The 20984-nt window shown below is 43.5% G+C and overlaps 1 protein-coding gene across 1 annotated transcript in view; it reads left to right on the top strand.

Moving 5' to 3' along the window:
• ipo11 (importin 11) overlaps positions 1-20759 on the top strand; it is a 229252-nt gene extending 208493 nt beyond the window's left edge. The window contains exon 29 of the mRNA XM_055920298.1: positions 18745-20759. Coding sequence (XP_055776273.1) covers positions 18745-18909 — 165 coding nt within the window. The 3' untranslated portion in view covers positions 18910-20759. The remainder of the gene's footprint in view (positions 1-18744) is intronic.
• The last annotated feature ends 225 nt before the right edge of the window (positions 20760-20984 follow it).

The raw sequence follows: 20984 nt of genomic DNA, 5'->3' as shown, positions 1-20984 counted from the left end.
GAAAGTCAGAGCTCTAGAAAGTTTAGATAACAGTTTTTTCCCAGTCGGATCTCATTCTTTTTTAAAGTCCCCAGTTGTCTTGGAAACGGCATTAGTCTCAGCGGAGGGATGATAGTTGATAAAAAATCATAATTTGTTTATGTAGCATATCAACTATTTATTAGAGGCTGTACATTATTTATAATAAGGGTTACTTGGAGTAAATGGGACCTCTCTAAAATGAAAATGGATGGCCCTCAATTCAGCAAAATATACACTACCGTTCAAAAGTTTGGGGTCACTTACAAAACACCAGTCTCAACGTCAACAGTGGAGAGGCGACTCTGTATACTGTCTGTGTTCTTTTGCCCATCATAATCTTTTTATTGCCCAGTCTGAGATATGGCTTTTTCTTTGCAACTCGGCCTAGAAGGCCAGCATCCCAGAGCATCGCCTCTTCACTGTTGACGTTGAGACTGGTGTTTTGTGAGTACTATTTAATGAAGCTTCCAGTTGAGGACTTGTGAGGTGTCAGTTTCTCAAACTAGACACTCTAATGTACTTGTCCTCTTGCTCAGTTGTGCATCGGGGCCTCCCACTCCTCCTCCTATTCTGGTTAGAGCCAGTTTGCGCTGTTCTGTGAAGGGAGTAGTACACAGCGTTGTACGAGATCTTCAGTTTCTTGGCAATTTCTCGCATGGAATAGCCTTCCTTTCTCAGAACCAGAATAGACTGGCAAGTTTCAGCATTCAGTTTCAAGTTATTTGTTTCTGGCCATTTTGAGCCTGTAACCGAACCCACAAATGCTGATGCTCCAAATACTCAACTAGTCTAAAGAAGGACAGTTTTATTGCTTCTTTAATTAGCACAACAATTTTAAGCTACACTAACCTAATTGCAAAGGGTTTTCTAATGATCAATTAACCTTTTAAAATGCTAAACTTGGATTAGCTAACACAAAGTGCCATTGGAACACAGGAGTGATGTTTGCTGATAATGGGCCTCTGTACGCCTATGTAGATATTCCATAAAAAATTTGTTGTTTCCAGCTACAATAGTGAGTTACAACATTAACAATGACTACACTGTATTTCCGATCAATTTGATGTTATTTTTATGGACAGAAAATGTGATTTTCTTTCAAAAACAAGGACATTTGTAAGTGACCCCAAACTTTTGAACAGTAGTGTACTTTCACTAAACCCGACCCTCCCCTGTACCCAAAATAAAACAAAGGATAGAAAAAAACATTCCTACCATTTACCCTCACTCCTAGGACAGACCAGACCCTTTGATATGCAGTTTTAGAAACTGTTCTCTATCGTGTAAGCATTGCATGGCAACGTGGCAATTGTGATGCCAGAAGGTTGTTGGTTCATAGACCACCACTGACAAGGGTAGGGGTGAAAAGATGTCCTTTAAAACAAATGATTGCAGGAATCTATCATCATATTTGAGGGTCCAAGGAAAAAGTAGCATTTCATGCAATTCTATGTAATTTTACATGACTGGAGACCGTAGCAGATTATTTTTGTATACCACACAAATTACCGAAATTACAAGCTAAGAATGGACTGAGAGAGAGGCCTATGCGTTCATCTTATCATAATTCCCCAATGCCATATCAGTGTGTCTGATATGTGATTTGTCTGATTTGCAAATAATTAAATATGTGACTTCATTATGAATCTAAGCATGGTACTTTCAAAAGTTAGGGCTCCCTTTCCACCCCAGACAGAGTAGGCCTGACGCAGAAACATTTCAGCTTTAACTGCTGGCTACTCTTCCATGGCTTAACCCAAGGAGAAAGGTGGTAACAACTATTTCCTTACAAGCTCTCTGAGTTTACAGAAAGTTGTAGGTTGTAGCTCAACGTCTGAATGTCGTAGAGACTAACCAAATATATCCCCATAATGCATCAGAGTCACATCTTTCCTTGGTATTTTACAGCTTGTTTCTAGCAGAAAGCGTCACGGACTAAAGCACCGTTTATAGATCGCTTTATTTAATCAGGTCTGTTTTATTTTCTTAAGTCTTTAGCTAACAAGGTGTAGGCCAATGCTTTTTGCCATTTTCTATAACAAAATGTATGGCATACCCTCCCATAACCCCTCAATTCGAGTCCTGATTTTAACTTAACACACAAAGTCCTTCACTAACACAGGTATTTAATGAGTTGGTAGAGGAATTGGCCCAGAAAATCTATGGATAGCAGTCTATAAATTCTTCCTATTTCTTAAATAGGAAGAAATAGGCTCCAACACAAAGCCCTCTTGTTGTTAGAAAAGTCTAATTAAAATAAAGACTGTTAAAATGAGTAATGCCTACTCGAATTAGCCTGAATTAGCCTACTTTCAGAACCAGGCGCTGTCCGTCTGATTGATTGTGCTCCGGCTGCCTCTTCAAGTTTCAGCACCACAAAGCTGTCATCTAAAAGACTCGGGAAGGACGTTTTTTTTTTCTTCGAAATATAGCTTTGCCCTGTGCTTCTCCGAGCATGCACTTCGTATAGCCTAGGCCTATACACTATGGATAATTGATTCCCACACTTAAAGCCTATAGACGCACTTGATATTGCGTGCCCAGAGGAGAATCAGAGATGAGGGGCGGCATCAGACACACATCAAGATATAATAAGCAATTCATTCTAAAACAATGAAAAATATTAAAATGTTATAAATTACAAATTATAATTTTTTTTAATTTTTTTTTTAATTTTATCCCATTTTCACCCCAATTTTCGTGGTATCCAATCGCTAGTAATTACTACCTTGTCTCATCGCTACAACTCCCGTACGGGCTCGGGAGAGACGAAGGTCGAAAGCCATGCGTCCTCCGAAGCACAACCCAACCAGCCGTACTGCTTCTTAACACAGCGCGCCTCCAACCCGGAAGCCAGCCGCACCAATGTGTCGGAGGAAACACCGTGTACCTGGCCCCCTTGGTTGGCGCACACTGTGCCCGGCCCGCCACAGGAGTCGCTGGAGCGCGATGAGACAAGGATATCCCTACCGGCCAAACCCTCCCTACCCCGGACGACGCTATGCCAATTGTGCGTCGCCCCACGGACCTCCCGGTCGCGGCCGGCTGCGACAGAGCCTGGGCGCGAACCCAGAGACTCTGGTGGAGCAGTTAGCACTGCGATGCAGTGCCCTAGACCACTGCGTCACCCGGGAGGCCCACAAATGAAATGATTAATAAAAAATACTAAACCCTCCCCCTGACTGAAATTTTAAAAGCATGACCCTCCCCCGTTCACCTCCATTTCCCCATTTACGTACATTTCTAACCGTCTGAGGCCCTGTAGTCATCTATAAATCATGAACAACAGGCCTTGTGCATGTAATTACTTAATTTAACTTCAGAATTGTTTCATAAAGATTCATAGTTGTATGGTGTTCTAATGCCAAAACTTAAATCAGCCATCCAGTTGCATTTGTAACATCTTGCCCAGTGTCCACAACTCACGTCCATACAGTAGAACGCTCTCCACTACAGAGACGAACAGGCGTTCGCCAGACAACGTTCAGATGTTGTCTGGCAGGGTTGACGATTTCCAGATCACCTTCAGGCTCAAAGAATCGAAACCATGAAAACAGTCCCAAGAGGATAAGAAGGTAGAAAGAAAAGGGGCCAGGAAATTGGTGGCTCTGATACTCTAATCTGTACCATGTTTTAGGGCAAAGTCAATATCAATTACTTCAGCTGTTTGGAGTCTGGTCTGGTGCTCGTAAGTGTTGTCTCACTACTTCCCCAGTCCAGGACAGACCTCGAAACTTTCTGGAGGAGCTATTGATTTATTTTAATGCAAACGAGAGGCAGCGAGAGAGTGAACATTTGGTCACAAATTATATATTTTTTAAGGGATTTGCGTATTCTCTCTGGTACATTACTACAGAGGTAGTGAGGGATAGTTCATCTCTCAAACATTCAAAAATGAAATAAATAAACTGGGCTTTGAACCCAGTTGCTTTGAGTCTCCTCCCACTGTCATGACTTTGCCCTGTTGCGTGAGGGTCATAAAACTCCCTTTCTCTCTCTTCCCACCACTGGTTTATGACCCCCATCCCCCACCCCATAAATACCGAAGGTCTCTCCACTCTATAGAATTGACTTTTGAAAATCCTCTGTTATCACAGAGAGAGACTTTGCAATACAGTAACATCAAAAGGTTGGGGAATGGAACGATATTTCTGTAATCCAACCACTTGAAAGTGTCCGTTGGTACTTAAAGAATATGATGTCAGATCAGTTGTTGTCTGGGACATTATATCTGATAGGACGACATAAATTGTATCTTGGAAAGTCTACACATTCAGATTGAAATGGAATTGTGAAATTTATATGTTTAGATATGAAACTATTTGTGAAAAGATTAAATGTAATTTTAGCCTTCTAAATGAGAGAATTGTTTTCATAAGTCATTTTATGCACACTCAGTGGCCACGCCCAAGTGAACAGACATTGGTTGGAGAGGGATGAAACATGCCCTTCTCTTCCCCAGTACAAAGCCCCCGTGACCCAATTCACGTCAGACTAAGCAAACCCCAACGTGAGCTGTGGTTGCGAATGGTTGAATATCCACCCTACATAACGAAATTTACATGAGACCAGATCACGTGGAGGTGACGATCACCACGCTGGAATGATGAGTTTCTACTAGACCAGACAGAATACAGTGCGAGCTGATTATGGCAAAATGGTATGAACTTCGAACTCTTATTCACTAAAGAAGTCATACATCCTAGAAGTTGAGTTATCAGCTGCAAACGTACGTGGCCTAGAAAAGGAATAGACCGACCAATCTCCTAATAACAATGACAGGGTACAACGTATCCGCTCTACAACACTACGACCAGAAATATTCTTCAAAGGACAAGGGCGATATCTGCTGGGCAAACCAGTCTTCCATCTTCGACCCATCTATCGAAGTGCAGCTCAGTGTAAATATATATCTTGCATTTTCATTTTCTGAATGGCCGGTTATTAGAATGCATAAGATTCTGTATTTACGGTAGCATAGCTTCTCAAGGTCCAATTTAGACCCAATTCCTTTTGTCCATCAGTCTTCCCACTCTTTCATTCAAAACCAACCCCCTTTCTTTGTGTAACAAGCTGTCATATCTGTTTCGTCCGCTAGGGACTTTTTCTTTTATGACATTATTCGTAATCGATGTATGATCCATCCTGTGTATATGTAATTCTGTGTGATTGTTTAGGTATTTAGTAAATAAATAATTAAGCCAATTTTTGTATTGCTGATTCAACTTGTTAGCCAGGGTTTGTGAAGATAACCAAGAATGTTACGATGTTCAGATGAGACTGTATAAGGTGACGATTAATTATAGACTTCTATTGATATAAAAGATCTTCGGATCTTTAAGAGTTTATTCGGAAGATAGCAGCTCTAGAAACACTCTTCCGTGGTACCCCAGGTTATTAACGAGTTAATTGTTGCATGGTTTAATTCAATCACGTAATCAATCAAACGTTAGGTAATCGATTTGATAAAATAGCCTGTCATAATTTAATCAGTCAGACACACGACACCACCGTACCATTGGGCATTGGACTGTGCTGCCTGCCTGGGATTTGTCACAGTCTGTGCTGTGGTCGACTGTTTGCGTGTGTTTGGGATTTTTAAGTAGTTAATTTTAGCTGCTTTAATGGCGTTGTTTGATTTATGGAGGCTGGTGGGGAATGCAGTGGGGATTTAATTGGGGCTCCAGATAAAATGGCTGAGGGAAATGGTGCAGCATGTTACATCACCAGGAGACCAGAGGAACAGGACTATTTGGGGCTTCTCACATCCAGTCAGACACAATAACCTTTTGTCGTTTTTTTTTCCTGACTGACTTGCTCGTACTGAAGATTCCTCTCAACTCTTTAATAGGGCGATTAGAACTAGTTTAGCTTTCCTAATACATTGACATTGTTGTTGAATGTTTGTTTTTCCCTCGTAACCTGCTAAAGCGAAATAGATTAGTAGGTTATGAAATGGGTTTGTAGACGTGTCCTTCACATCACCTCTTGCTGATCCAACTATTCACACGTACTGGAATATGTCTGCATGGACACAGGCCCCCGGAGGCAGAAGAAACGCTAGATAGTCAGAGACAATCACGTGGTACTGAATCACCAGCTACTCTGTGAAGCAGGGATCATCAACTAGATTCATTTGAGTGAATTATCGGGGGGGGGGGGACATAATTACAAATCATTTGTGGACTTCAAATTGACCGCAAGAAGCCCAAACGGATAAAAAATATTTGACTAAAACGTAATCATTTAATTTGTATATGATCACGTGTCTTTTTATTATGCGTGGGGAATACTTGGGAACAGATTTCCAAAATTTAAATAATTGGGAGCTGATTTTCTGGTGTTTTTAGACGTATGTCCCCCCAAAAAAACGATACATTTTGGGGGGGGGGGGGTAAAACACCAGCCGCCATTTGTGGAACCCTGCTGTAGAGTGATATGAAGAAAGTGGCCGGAGCTGAAGTAGTGTTATCTGGATTTATTTTATAAATCATAGAGTTGATGGAGGGGAAGCAAATATTGAACCACCCAGACAGGTGTCCGATGAGGAACCACTTATCCGATGACATGGATCGGACTGTTCTGTTTCCTGGCACTTATGGGCATTGATACATCAATCAATTGGTGGATTTGTGTACATACGTGTGTTCGTGCGTGCGTGCTAGCTTGTCAGTTCCATTTCTTTTCTATGCATTGATACATGGATTGATTGGTGTGTGCCGGCCAGAGGCCTCAAGGCTGAGTGTGATAATTGAGTGGCATGATTGGTCTCTTGGTCAGATGGTTCTTTATGGCTTGTTCAGAGTCATTCACTCCACAGTCTGGTGATTGGAAATGGAAGGACACAATGCTCATCTCCTGCTTTTTACAGATATTTTTTTTTTTTACTCACTGAAGTTTGTACTACTGTGGAAATTTAATTGGAAGCGTGGTGTTCCATTGTTGGACCTTGTAGCTAGAGGCTGTCTAGAGGCTGACTCAGTCTCATTTCCACTCTACTGGCTGTACACTAAAAAAGGGACTGGCCATTTGCTAGCAACATACAGACCCAATGCAGACAATCACAGTAGTGAATTGACTGAAGATGTGTGTCACCAGTAATAAAAGAAAAAGGGCCCCCGAAGACCAATGGTGCGGATGACATCATTCTGTTATTGATTCCGCCTGTGAGTTATCCTCGTCTGAGAGAGACAAATGCATGCACGCCCGCACACACACACACACACACATGTTCAGCTGTGTATCCTTAGTCCATGCCATCAATCAGCCCTATGATTGCTTGCCACATCAGCTATTTACTGTGGTCGTTTATAAAGCCTCTCTTTCATCTCTGGAGAACACAATAAAACTGATTTTTCCTCTACTCTCATCCCCCTTGATGGCTTGTCTCACTCCTGTCTTCAATCAGCAGCTCCTGGGCATCTCACAGGACACACACACACCCACACACATACAGAGTAATTCACAGAGGCAGGTCCCTTTGGGCTTATTGATCTCTTAGAGCCGCTGTTATACCCCCCCCCCCCCCATGCCTCCCAAGAGCTCCAGCCAACACTGCTACTGGCTCAAAAGAACAGAGGAGGCTGATATTTTGATTAGTATCTGTGTTTGTGGCTTCACATTCACTAGATATCAAGCACAGGCACACCATAGTCCTTCAGTTAAATAGTTACATAGTACAATATTTGATAGCTATTTGAAGTTGATCTGTGATCTGAGGTAGCCTATGTGCAATTTTCCCAATGCATTTTTACATTTGAGTAATTTGGCAGGCACTCTTATCCAGAGCGACTTACAGAAGCAATTAGGGTTAAGTGTCTTGAGGGCACATCAACAGATTTCTCACCTAGTTGGCTCGGGGATTCGAAACAGCGACCTTTCTGTTCGCTGGCCCATCGCTCTTAACCGCTAGGCTACCTGCTGCCCTATGCACGCACACACACACATTGCCCTCTGTGTTGATGTGGCTTTGTTTAGTTTGTTTACTTATGCCCTCAGTAAAATAACAGAAATCATCAGCAGGGTTAAGTTGGACAGTTGGTGTGCTCTGATTGGTGTTTTGGGGGGGGTGTGCGTACGCGTGTGTGTGGGTTTGTGTGCTATAACTAATTACGCCCTTTCGCCCAATGCTGTTCAGGGCAATTTAATTTGTACTGCTTCATTTAGTGTGGAAATTACTATAATTAAGGCTTAATCCTCTGACGTGCTTAGGGATCATGAACCTAGTCAATACATCACACAGGAGAGAGACAGGGAAATGTCTGTTTTTACTCTCATTGTCAATCTTTCAGCAGTTTTCCCTCCATCTCTCTCTCATAGTTCTTCTCATCATATGCATGTCTCTGCCCCCAGTCTTTCCTTTCTTCTGACTCTCTTGTCTCTCCTCGCTCTCTTTTCAAAATATGCAGAAACACATACACCTCGCACATCCCTATTCCCGTATCAGTGATTAGTCAATACAGTAACTTGTTTTCCTCTCTGACACCTGGGCTCCCAGGCAGGCCCTTGCATCCCGCGCTCAACAGCGAGACCCGGGTCACTAATTGACCCAGAGGTCACTGCTAATGGCGTCTCGTTAGCAGCGAGGGGGTACAGCGACTGACGCGTGCATGTGTGACTGTGTGTGTGTGACTGTGTGTGCGTGCGTGTGTGACTGTGCGTGCGTGCCCGCTTGCATTTTCATGACTGCATCTATGCACACATGGCTTTCCTACGGTCCGAAAAGCTTAAATTCCTCCCGTCCTCAGTTGGAGCACCAAGGTCCCCCAGCCCATCTCCTGTTGTTTTAGCAGCTCTACTGACCAGTGTAATGAAGATCATTATGAATACAGATAACACTCATTAGTGCTGCTTTAATAACCACCTGTCACTGCCTAAGCGGTCTCCCATTTATCATACCTGCCCGGAGTTTACAGGGGAAACGTGTCCTCTTGTGTGCGTGTTAGTAAATAATATCAACTCTGAATTTCAGAATTGCTATAATGAATATTATTGTGAGTAGTTTAACCTGGATTATTACCTCTTAAGACGGTTCCACAACCTCTTATGTCTGTGTGAGGTAAAGTGTGTGATGACGTTTGATCAGATTTACAGTCTCATAGTTGAAAGGGCAATCCGGGATTGCTACCGAACATCCATTTTTGGACTTTTAGATTAATGAGATATAGTCATTGATTTGGGAAGAATGCACGTATAAATGCCTCACGAACGTAGTTCAACTATCGTACCCCATCAGAACCCAAAATTTGAAGAGAGAAAAAAAGGCCAATATTTCTAAACATTGTTTAATGTCAACAAACATTGGATAGCCTCAAAACGTGCTTAGAACTGTACTTTTGATATCTTGGATTGTCCTTGCATCCATGCAGTAGCTCTGGCTTTGAATTTGAGTGGTTACATTTCTCCAGGCCCATCCCTCAGCATTTTACCAATGTAGAGGCGGGGACATCACTTCATTGTTTCAACTAAGGATTGTCCCTTTTAATGTCGGGTTATTGACCTGGTCTAGACGGGCCAGTTAGACATTCCCTCTGTATCGATCAGAGGGCAACAGCGTTTTACCTCTAAACACACACACTCCAATGACTTTTTCCCCAAGGTAAATGTGTCCTGTCAACTTTTTAAGCACCTTCATATAGTCTTAATGACTGCCTTATTAAAGATGACGGTAAAAAAAATTGGGTATCAATGGGCGTCATTTAAAAGGGCTGAGTAATGTTGTCATTGGGACAAGAGAGGCAGACTTTAATTGGGCTAAGTGTAGTGTAGCGTGAAGAGAGACCGAAATGCCATTTCCATTAGACCACAGACTTTTGTGTTTCCGTGGCTTGGCTCCAGTGACTCACTGTGAACTTAGGTCAAGTGCAGGGCACGAACACCAGTCTGCACACATTGCAGCTCTCCAGGACTAGTGTGTCAATGTGAAAAGACTGGCCCTTAGCCGTATGGTAATGGACACAGCCAGCTGATAGGCTTAGTTGAATTGGTGTTTTGAAATCTTTTCAGATGTGTAATGTGACCTGAGAGGCACAGTCCAGAATAGAGCAGGACCAGTGTGGTTGTGTTGAGGAATGGCTGGATCTCCAATCAGGGAGGATTGTCTACAGTACAGCACAATTTAGTTTATGCAAGACGACAGCGTCCACTAAAAGCAGCGCTCGGTGCCGGGCAGAGAAGACTCTGGGCTCTCCATCTGTGTTTGGTAAAACTCGTTCAAACTGGTGTTCTGAGGTAGGCAGTCGATGTCGTTTCTCATTATTCAGTATCAGATGCGTGTGTGTGCGTCTTGTCGAGGTTTCGCACCACACGCCGCAAGAACGCCAAAGTGTGTGCGCGCTTGCGTGTTCTCGTGTCGACTGCTAAAGAATACCTGCCTCTGTATTTTCTTCCTCCGTTTTCTCTATTCCTCTTCTGTCCTCCCTCCTTTTCTTCCTCTTCGTCTAATATGTTTAACACGCGCCTCATACACTGAGTGTACAAAACATTAGGGACACCTTCCTGATATTGAGTTGCACCCCCTTTTGCCCTGAGAAACAGCCTCAATTCGTCGGGGCATGAACTCTACACAGTGTCGAAAGCGTTCCACAGGGATGCTGGCCCATGTCGACTCCGATGCTTCCCACGGTTGTCAAGTTGGCTGGATGTCCTTTGGGTGGTGAATCATTCGTGATGAAACACGAGAAACTGTTGAGCGTGAAAAACAAAGTGTTGCCGTTCTTGACACACTCAAACCGGTGTGCCTGGTACCTACTACCATACTCCCTTCAAAAGGCACTGAAATATTTTGTCCTGCCCATTCACCCTCTGAAATGTACACATACACAATCCATGGCTCAATTATCTCAAGGCTTGAAGATCCTTAACAAGGGACATCAATTACGGGAGCATAGCTTTCACCTGAATTGACCTAGTCATTCTGTCATGGAAAGAGTAGGCGTTCCAAATGTTTGGTACACTCAGTGTATATCATCTGTTTATTGTTACTTTCTGGTTAAAGCCCGGGGGACAAAGGGAACCGGGAGGAGGTGAAGTTACCGGCGTTTACTGAAGACCGCCGTTGAACAATCACGGGCATGTGAAGTGTGCACATAATGAGTGTCGGTGTAGGCTCCCGCATATACTACCTGTGTGTAAAGAGGTTGAGGATGACGCGTGGGCGGAGATTGCGAATGATGCGTGTGCTCGCATGGAGATGAACAGGGTCAGAGGTGCAGTCGAAAACCCATGTTTCTCTTTTTAAGAGAACGTGAAACGGTCTGACGTGAGCGGAAATGAAATCGCACTCCACAATCCATTTGGCTACGAGTAACAAGTCTAAGAGCCGTTGTTCCTCTCCACAAACAGTAGGTATGGATAGAAAGGGATTCAGAGGTGATGGGGGTTACGTTAGCTACATATTAGGGTTTAATATTTCCCTGGAAATCTACTACTTTTCCTTACCGAGAGATTTCCTGGACATCCCGGTGATGTCGTTCACACTGGAAACGCTATTTAAAACAATACCAGCGGGGAATAATCTGACATGATTTTGACCAGCCACTACTGTAAATGGAGAAATGTGCACATTAATCGAAAGGTTTCTTGATGTAGGCAATTTGTTGCAATTTAATGAACTTTTAGGTTCTCCACCCTATTTAATTGATGTAGATTAGTTCTATTGTAGGCCCATGAAGCACTGTTGGCCGACAAGTATATAAATAGGAGGTTATTACAGCCTAGAAAATGATTTGTTTTAGCCTACCTTTTGAGTGAAAGATCAGCTTTGTTAGTCCTTTTCTATCCCCTTCCACCTGGTTATCAGGGGAATTAGGGAAGGTTGTGGCATTTTTTCACTTAATGTGGTGACTTTGTCACAGGGAACATATCCGATTCTTCGTTAAACAAATAAGCAAGTAGCGAAGATTCAGCACGATGGATAGCGACGCGGTTGATCAATTAAGTTCATGGAACAATGTTGCAAATGTCTATTTCGGAATCCAGTGGATCAATTGTTTGGTTAACAGGTGAGTAGCACATATGTTGAGCCTCTGGCAGTGCCACACAGCTAGTTTGGAGATGTGTGAATGTGTCATGGAGCAGGGCTCGACATTAACGCTTGTCCACCTGCCCGAGACAAGTTTAAAAAAAAAAATAATAATAATAAAAATAAAAATAAATGAAGAATAATTCTAAAATGTTTAATGTGTTGGACAAGCAGATTATAGATTAGTTGTCTGAATGGACACGTTTTTTGTTTAAGTCTCGCAAACAGAATCAAACAATTAGGCTATTCCGATCAGAATTGGACCAAAGTGTCCTCTGGATGCGATGTTTTGCTCACTCTCCTCCCAATCTCTGCAGAGCGCATCGGAGTATAATTATTGTAGGCCTGCATTGACAGACACGAGCTGTCTTTCAATCACGCAGTCGCCAGATGCGTTTTTAAAATCAACGCGAGCCTATCCGCATTTGAACATTTGTTGATGATAATTGCTATTGAGTTATTTGCCCAGTTATAGCAATGAAGATCCTGGAAAAGTCATGGCGTGTGCATCACCTGCGTATGTGCCAGTGGTTCGTTGCCAGAGGGAGGGGGTTGGGGGGAGGAGCGAGAGGTGGAGGATGAAATAATGATATACAACAGAATAGCTAGGTAGCCAACTCAAAACATATTGTGTAGTGTGGCTGTTTATATCGCTAGTTAACTATTTAGCGATTAGCGTGCATTTATGTCCTTGTTCATGTCCGATGTCCGGCGCTCGTGTATAACCGCAAATTACCAATACACGCAGTTGATACGGGTGGCAATTGATGAGACCAATTCTGCATACTCTGGTTGTAAAACGGTCTCTCAAGCACTCAAAATTGGCGCGGATTCTCCTCTATTCAATACTGGCCATGTAATTGCGACAAAGCTGGCTGGTGCGTTTGAGCAGGGCTGTATCAAAAGCCTGCACACCCAGTAGCTCTCCAGATGGAGGCTTGATGGACCACATGTGTTTTATACAGTGCATTATTTCACTTTGTGGGTGTTAAGTGCCTTGCTCAAAGCCACAACAGCAAGAGATGTAATACATGGGATCAGAGAGCAGCAGCCTTCCATTGTCAATGACAGTGAAGGTTATTTTGTGAAGTAGTTCCTTGCATCACACACAATTTTCATTCACATTTTTTGGCCCATATTGTGTTACAGACCATTTTATTTTGTGACTTGAGCTTTTAGACAACTAAAAAAAAAAATGGTCCTCAGACAATTGATATGTCCGTTTACTGCATCTATTCGCACATACCTATTTTGTATTTTTGCATTAATACGTCATAGAAATTGTATATTATTGGTCCATGGTACCCGTCATTTTTTTCTCTCTCTGGAAACGGGAAGGAGCTTGGTCAGGAAATTGCAAGACACCAGTTACATGTATTAAATCATAGTACAGATGATGTTACCCAGGAAGCTGTACATCCACCCCCAGACAGGGATTTGGTGTTATTACACAGGTTTGTTTCTCAAGTATTTTCTAGCAGGCGCCACCATAAACCTGTAAACAAAACTGGAGCAAAAATAATTGCATCTAAGTTTTTCTCTATATACTATATACGGAATCAACAGCAGATAGTACCTGCAGAGAGCTTAGGTAACAGGATTAGATATTTAGGTTACGTTCCAAATGACATCCCAATCCTTATAGTGCACTACTCTGGTCAAAAGTAGTGAATAGAGTGCCAGTTGGCACTGAGCCTTCGACACAATTGCCCTCCGCCCACCAGGCCTCTACCAGCTACAGGACCTTTCCTCTTCCCCCTCTTTTGTCCTCTCTCCTCTCCCTTTTCCCGCTGATAAAACAGATCTGTACCCACCAGGCTTCTGCCAGTAACCTCTCCTCTCCCCTCTTTTTTTCCCTTACATGCGTCTCCCTTCATCTCTCTTTTCCTCTCATCTCTCCCCTGCCTCTCCCCTCTTCTCACTAGGCTACTGCCACTCAACAACCCACAGCCAGCATTTTTCCCTTTCCCCACGTTTCATCTCTTTCCCTGATCTCTCCCTTCATCTCTCCCTTCCACTCATCTCTCTTCTCCATCCTTCCTCTCCCGCTCTTCCTGACTGAACCCACAGGTGAATGCTTCTCTGACAGCAGCTTTCTCCTCACCTCTTCACTCTCTTTTCCCTTGCAACTCATTCTCTTCTTCCGTCTTTTCACCCTCCCCTGTCTTATTCTCTCTGTCTAAACAATCCTGAGCTCCTTGGGCTCCTGCCTATCTGTCAACCATTCTCTTCTCTCCGCTTACCTCTTTTCTCCCTCTTACCATCATTTCTCCTTTCATCTTATCCCCCCCCCCCCCCCTGTAACTTCCCCTGTCATACCCCTTTCTCTTCTCCCTGACTGAACTGTTGTGTTCCCACAGGGTAGCGGGCGGGTGTCCAGGCGTTGATTTTTGTTCCTTTTTTTTTTTTACTACACTGTATTCAAAATGTTATCCAGATGGCTCGTTCTGGAGCTGGAATTGTCATAAGCATTGATTTAGGGAAAATGTCGCCTCAGATGGAAGCCGCTTGCCTATCTTTTGCCATTAAGTTTTGACATCTTCCATAAATTGCAGCCTGGAATACACCATAGAAACAGTGAGAAGAATAAGATGAAGCTCGGGTAATATGGATAACTATTGAAAGATGGCTGATTTGCGCTTTTCCGCGTTGTAATGGACACTGTGCAACCTTTGGTAGGTAGGCTGCTGGCAGGCTTTGATGTGATGTACAGCAAAGCCAAGTCAGACCGTGCTCATGGTTCTCACAGGGGAAGTGAAATTATAGGCTACAATGACATTGCTCATGATCATGCATGCCGCAAATTACATGTAACTTTAAGTTCCTTGAATTTCCGTTCGCAGGTGCCTTTTCATTTTTTGGGTAGACACTTGTGGTTTCCAGCATTGGAGAGTGTAGTGCAGCAAAGCTTAATCGGTCAAAACCCTTCATCTCTTGGTGCGATGGTGAGAGTGGGTTTTCAAAATGATATATCACGCAATTATACTATTTATGAAATGGTCTTTTTTTTTTTACAGACTATCTCAAAAATAAGTGAAAATGTACAAATGATCTAACGGATTATGATACTTAAATTTAAAAATAAAATAAATAAAATAAAATGTAAATACCAGTGGAGTTGCAAAAACAAGTTTGCGCCCCCTATTTTAATTAGCTCTATGGTTCCGGCGGCCGTGTGGACACAAGGCTGTTTGGCACATCTCAGTCCCAAAAAGGAATAACTTTGCAGTGGTTTCTGATTAATTAACAATCCCATGCTGGTGTGTGGTAACATTCAATTAAAACCCAGCCCTGAGAAGAATTTATGTAATGTCACAGGAAAATCTATTTTAATTTGTCACATGCGCCGAATACAACCGTGAAATGCTTACTGGGCCATACACTACCCTCTGTAGCGCCATACAGTCGGATGCCGAGCAGTTGCCATACCAGGCGGTGATGCAACCAGTCAGGATGCTCTCCATGGTGCAGCTGTATAACTTTTTGAGGATCTGGGGACCCATGCCAAATGCTTTCAGTCTCCTGAGTGGGAAAAGGTGTTGTCATGTCCTCTTCACGACTTTCTTGGTGTGTTTGGACCATGATAGTTTGTTAGTAATGTGGACACCAAGGAACATGAAGCTCTCGACCCCCCCGCCGATGTGACTGGGGGCGTGTTTGGCCATCCTTTTTCTGTAGTCCACAATCAGCTCCTTTGTCTTGCTCATGTTGAGGTAGAGGTTGTTGTCCTGGCACCACACTGCCAGGTCTCTGACCTTTTCCCTATACGCTGTCTCATCATTGTCTGTGATCAGGCCTATCACTGTTGTGTCATCAGCAAACTTAATGATGGTGTTGAAGTCGTGCTTAGCCACGCAGTCGTGGGTGAATAGGGGGGTCAGGAGGGGACTAAGCACGCACCCCTGAGGGGCTCCCGTGTTGAGGATCAGTGTGGCAGGTGTGTTGTTGCCTACCCTTACCACCCGGGGGCAGCTTGTCAGGAAGTCCAGGATCCAGTTGCAGAGGGAAGTGTTTAGTCCCGGGGTCCTTAACTTAGTGATGAGCTTTGTGGGCACTTGATGTTGAACACTGAGCTTTAGTCAATGAACTCACATGTTCCTTTTGTCCAGTTGGCGAAGGTCAGTGTGGAGTGCAATTGAGATTGCATCATCTGTGGATCTGTTGGGGCATTATGCGCGTTGGAGTGGGTCTAGGGTTTCCGGGATGACGGTGTTGATGTGAGCCATGACCAGCCTTTCAAAGCAGTTCATGGCTACCGACATGAGTGTTACGGGGCGGTAGTCATTTAGGCAGGTTACCTTCACTTTCTTGGGCACAGGGACTATGGTGGTCTGCTTGAAATTTGTTGGTATTACAGACTCAGTCAGGGACAGCTTGCCAGTTGGTCAGCGCATGCTCCGAGTACACATCCTGGTAATCAGTCTGCCCTTGTGGATGTTGACCTGTTTAAAGGTCTTACTCACATCAGCTACGGAGAGCGTGATCACACAGTCGTCCGGAACAGCTGATGCTCTCATGCATGCTTCAGTGTTGCTTGCCTCGAAGCAAGCAAAGAAGTTTGCTGGCGACACAACAGGGGTAGGCCTGATCACCGATATCGATGAGACAGCCTATAGGGAGGAGGTCAGAAACCTGGCTGTGTGGTGCCAGGATAACAACCTCTCCCTCAATGTCAACAAGACAAAGGAGATGATTGTGGACTACAGGAAAATGAAGACCGAGCACGCCCCCACTCTCATCGACAGGGCTGTAGTGGAGCAGGTTGAGAGCTTCAAGTTCCTTGGTGTCCACATCACCAACAAACTATCATGATCCAAACACACCGAGACAGTTGTTAAGAGGGCACGACAAAGCCTATTCCCCCTCAGAAGATTTGGCATGGGTCTTCAGATCCTCAAAAAGTTATACTACTGCACCATCAAGGGCATACTGACTGGTTGCGTCACTGCATGGCAACTGCTCAGCCTCCGACCGCAAGACACTACAGTGGGTAGTACGTACGGACCAGTACATCACTGGGGCTAAGCTTCCTGCCATCCAGGACCTCTATACCAGACAGTGTCAAAGAAATTGTCAGACTCCAGCCACCCTAGTCCATAGACTGTTCTCTGCTACCGCACAGCAAGCGGTACCGGAGTGCCAACAGGCGTGTATGCTGCTGCTACTGCCTGTAACAATGCAGTTCACAGGAAGGACTGACAGGGCACTTTTGATTTGGTTGTTTTGGTAAAGGCAGGGCCAGACACATTCAATGTATGTTGTATAAGAGTGCTTTTAACTCTCTCGCGATACCACCTGTGACAATACCATTAGCTCAATATTTCTTCCATGGTAAAAATTCAAACACAAGGCAGACAAAACTCTTTGGTCCTTTTCAAATATTGTGTGCTTAAGCCTGGAAAATAAATAAATGTGACTCTGGATGACAACATAATGATGTTTGTTTCCAACATTAGGGCTTTTTTCCGAAAGAAGATAAATCTGTTTTTGTTTTCTTACCACGATATTGAGTATCGCGATACTGGTATCGTCCCAGCCTTACGTTCTCTTATGTTCTTTGAAACCAAGTGTTGAACTAGGATTTTCAGTTACATTAGTCTCCTGTTCCTCTCTCTCCAGAGGATCGCAATACCCCTGTGTTTGTTTGATTATTTTAGCGCCGTGTCAGGTTTTTACCTCAGCCCGGTGGACACCGCAGGGGGTCGTATAGTTCCCCCGAATACCGATCCCAATCCCCTAATCTGTGGCATTTTTTTCTTTTATTTTTACATTACTCTCAAGCCCCACGGCGTTCTCTCTCTCCACCCCTCGCTCTTTAGCTGGCACTCTCTGTCCCTCTCCTTTTTTCTCTTCATCATATGTTCCCTCTGTTGTGCCCGGTATGCAGAGCAAACACACAGCTGTGTTTAGCGTTTTTCTATTCTTGCGCAGTGTGGGGAACCACACTCAATATGCACCTACGCATGTGTAAGCTTCCATAATTGGCTACTGTTTCACTCAACCACGACACACACACACACCACAAACGTATTTTTAATTACAGGTCCCTTGCTCATAATTTCACTTCACTACATGCGTGATATTGATCGTTGATTTACCTCGGCATTGCTTTCCACTGCTCCTTCTGGGAAATCAGTGAGTGGGAACCATAACGCACGTGTCACATTAGGGCACTCTGATTAGGATTGTTATTGTGTAACGTTGATGACATTATCTCTATTAAGTCCATGCTCAACCCTGGTGGTTTGATTACACAGTAATGACAGGGAATTACCATAGAGAGTATACCTTCACTGATTGGCTTAGGAGTCAAGAAGGTCATTACCTGCCTCTCAGAAGAAGCTCACAGTGGCATTTCTCTCTGGCTCTGTTTCCCCTGATTTCCCCTGTAGACTAATTAGTGTGATTATCTGATGAAGCACAGTCCCACAACTATTTCTCATCTGCAACCAGGTTAGGACACAAACACACACTCACTCCCTGTTCGGTCTCTTGTGGCTAGTCTTCGATCACACAGTGCACAGTACGTGTTGCTGCATTCTCTATTTGTGTTACGTGTCTTGCTGAATTCCTACATTTCTCTCTACCTCCCACAGCTAGAGGAATTTCTAGCTAGATGTATGACCTTACAGCAGTAGGCCTATGAGAATCTGTCTTAGGCGTCCTGCTAACTGCCTGTCTCTCTCTGTGTGTTTCTATAGTTGGCCCTGGAGGATCCGGTGCACAGTGTCTCCTTACAGCAGTATGTGTATGAGAAGCTGAAGGCCCAGCAGGCTCTGATGGGGGACCAGGGCTTTGGGGCTCTGATGGAGACGGTGGACACAGAGATCGTCAGGCAGCTCCAGGAGTTCCTACAGGGCCTCTGAGAAAGATGGAGAGAGAGGAGAGCCTCTACCTATCTCTACAGCACAGGAGAGAAAAGACCTCAACCTCTGCCCCCTACTAACCATCTCGGCTGTACCTTATCCGTAGCCTACCTTTCCTCTCCTCGACCCCCTATTGGGCACAGAAGAGAGAGAGGACTGCAACATGTACCTCTACTACCCATGTCTACTTTTACCCATAATTCACTTGTCCTTTACCCACAACCCCCCTCTACCAAACCCTACCCTAACTACAATCTACCTAGAACCTTCCTTTACCCACAAACCACTTAGTTTTTTAAACACACACATAGAAACATGAATAGAGCTTCCATTCTAACAGTTATTCTGCTTCTCTAGTTTTAGCATGGGGTAAATACTTGGGAGGATGTTAAGAGACGGGGGATTGAGGGAATATAACAATACGAAGCAAATACAACCTTCTAAAAAGGCAGAAGCCTTGGACTTTTTTTTTTTTTTTTTTTTTGACTGGGAAAGCGTGTGTGGCGTGATGGGAATATGGCTTCACTGACCGAAAGACACAAACAGTGTTTACAGATCTATTCTTAAAGGCGAATAGCGAGCAAAAGTGTACTTTGTATGTATGTGTGTGTGTATGTAAAGTATGGATGACTCTGCATGAAGATATTTAACTTTTTAGTTTAGCTAGTTTATTTCTCTTCATGGTTCCTTTGTTCTGTATTGTTTCTCACACCCTGAGATCATCAAGTTGACGGGACTATTGAGAGATGCAGACACTGTTTTTTGGGGCGTGTATATTTTCATATCATCGGACTATGAATTCAATTAATCGACTGCGAGATTAAAGCGATTTTTAACAAGTGATTTGTAAACGTGTCGAACCACATTTCTATATGAATGCTGCTGCTATTTTACGGTGTGTCACGAGTTATGTCAAAGCACACTTTTTTCCCCTCCTTTTGTTTGGTTTTCTTCCTGAAATGTCATGGTTCTTCATGTCTCGTGGTTGTGGCAAGGCGGTAGAAGAACTCGGGACATTGAAGCAGGACGGAAGTTATTCTTAGGCACAAATCTAGGATCAGCTAACCCCACTCTAATCCTACCTACCCGTTAGGGGTGGAAAAGCAAAACTGACCTCTGATCAGCATCTTGGGGCAACTTGATCCTACTCCCTGTTGTGTATGAAATGGCATATAATCATATTGAGGACATACATAACTGAAACGTGATTTGAGGGATGTTTTGTACAGAGACAGTTTTTCCCATTGATGACAGTGGACTAGAGAATCGGTTACACTTCATTTAATGGTACAGAAATGTCCAGGTTTTGACATAAACATTGTAATTCTACAATAAGCTAGGAATTACTTTTCTTTGATATTCATTCAAACAAGCACCACTACCACTTGGTGCCAGCCAGATGCAAATTGTGTTGAATTATTTGAAATAAGTACCAGAAAGTAGCCATTATTACCACATAATAATCCTAGTAAATACAGTGGAAACTGGACTGGAAAATAAAGTGTTATCCAATTCTCTTCCCCTAGTTCCATAGACACTGTGATTGAGTTCTGTAGCAGTCAAGCAAAAGAAAGGCCTTATGCTTTCAGCCTTAACTCAAATATCCCTTCTCATTCTTTCCAATATTGCTTCTTTTTTTTTAAATATATATATATATCAGCTGATTCCTGTACTGGTATTAGAATGATGGGAGCAATGGTGACATTGAACACACCAGCAGTAGAAAATATATCTTTAGCTTGTTTTCAATCAACAAATTCAAATAGAAAGACCTTGTTCCTTTTTTTTTCAACCGCTTCAATAAAATGCAGTACATGGCTGAAATGTCTACGTACTTATTTTTCGATTAACCTTCGTGCTCCTCTTCTTTCATGTTTTACCACAGAAACCCCCGCAGTCCCGTTAAGTCTTTTTGAAATTAGTGTTTTCCTTTTGGACATGCAATGTACGTTTTAGAGTTCTCTTCGGCCGCTACCCAAACCTTAAGGCCCTCTAGCGTTGAAGCACCTGATATCCCAGTCTTTCCCATCGGAGATGTGCAGTTGGATTCGACACACCGTTCGGGAACGGTCCAC

The sequence above is a fragment of the Salvelinus fontinalis genome, chromosome 4, assembly GCF_029448725.1.
Source record: "Salvelinus fontinalis isolate EN_2023a chromosome 4, ASM2944872v1, whole genome shotgun sequence".
Taxonomy (NCBI): Eukaryota; Metazoa; Chordata; class Actinopteri; order Salmoniformes; family Salmonidae; genus Salvelinus; species Salvelinus fontinalis.
This window is presented reverse-complemented; position numbering and strand designations above follow the sequence as displayed.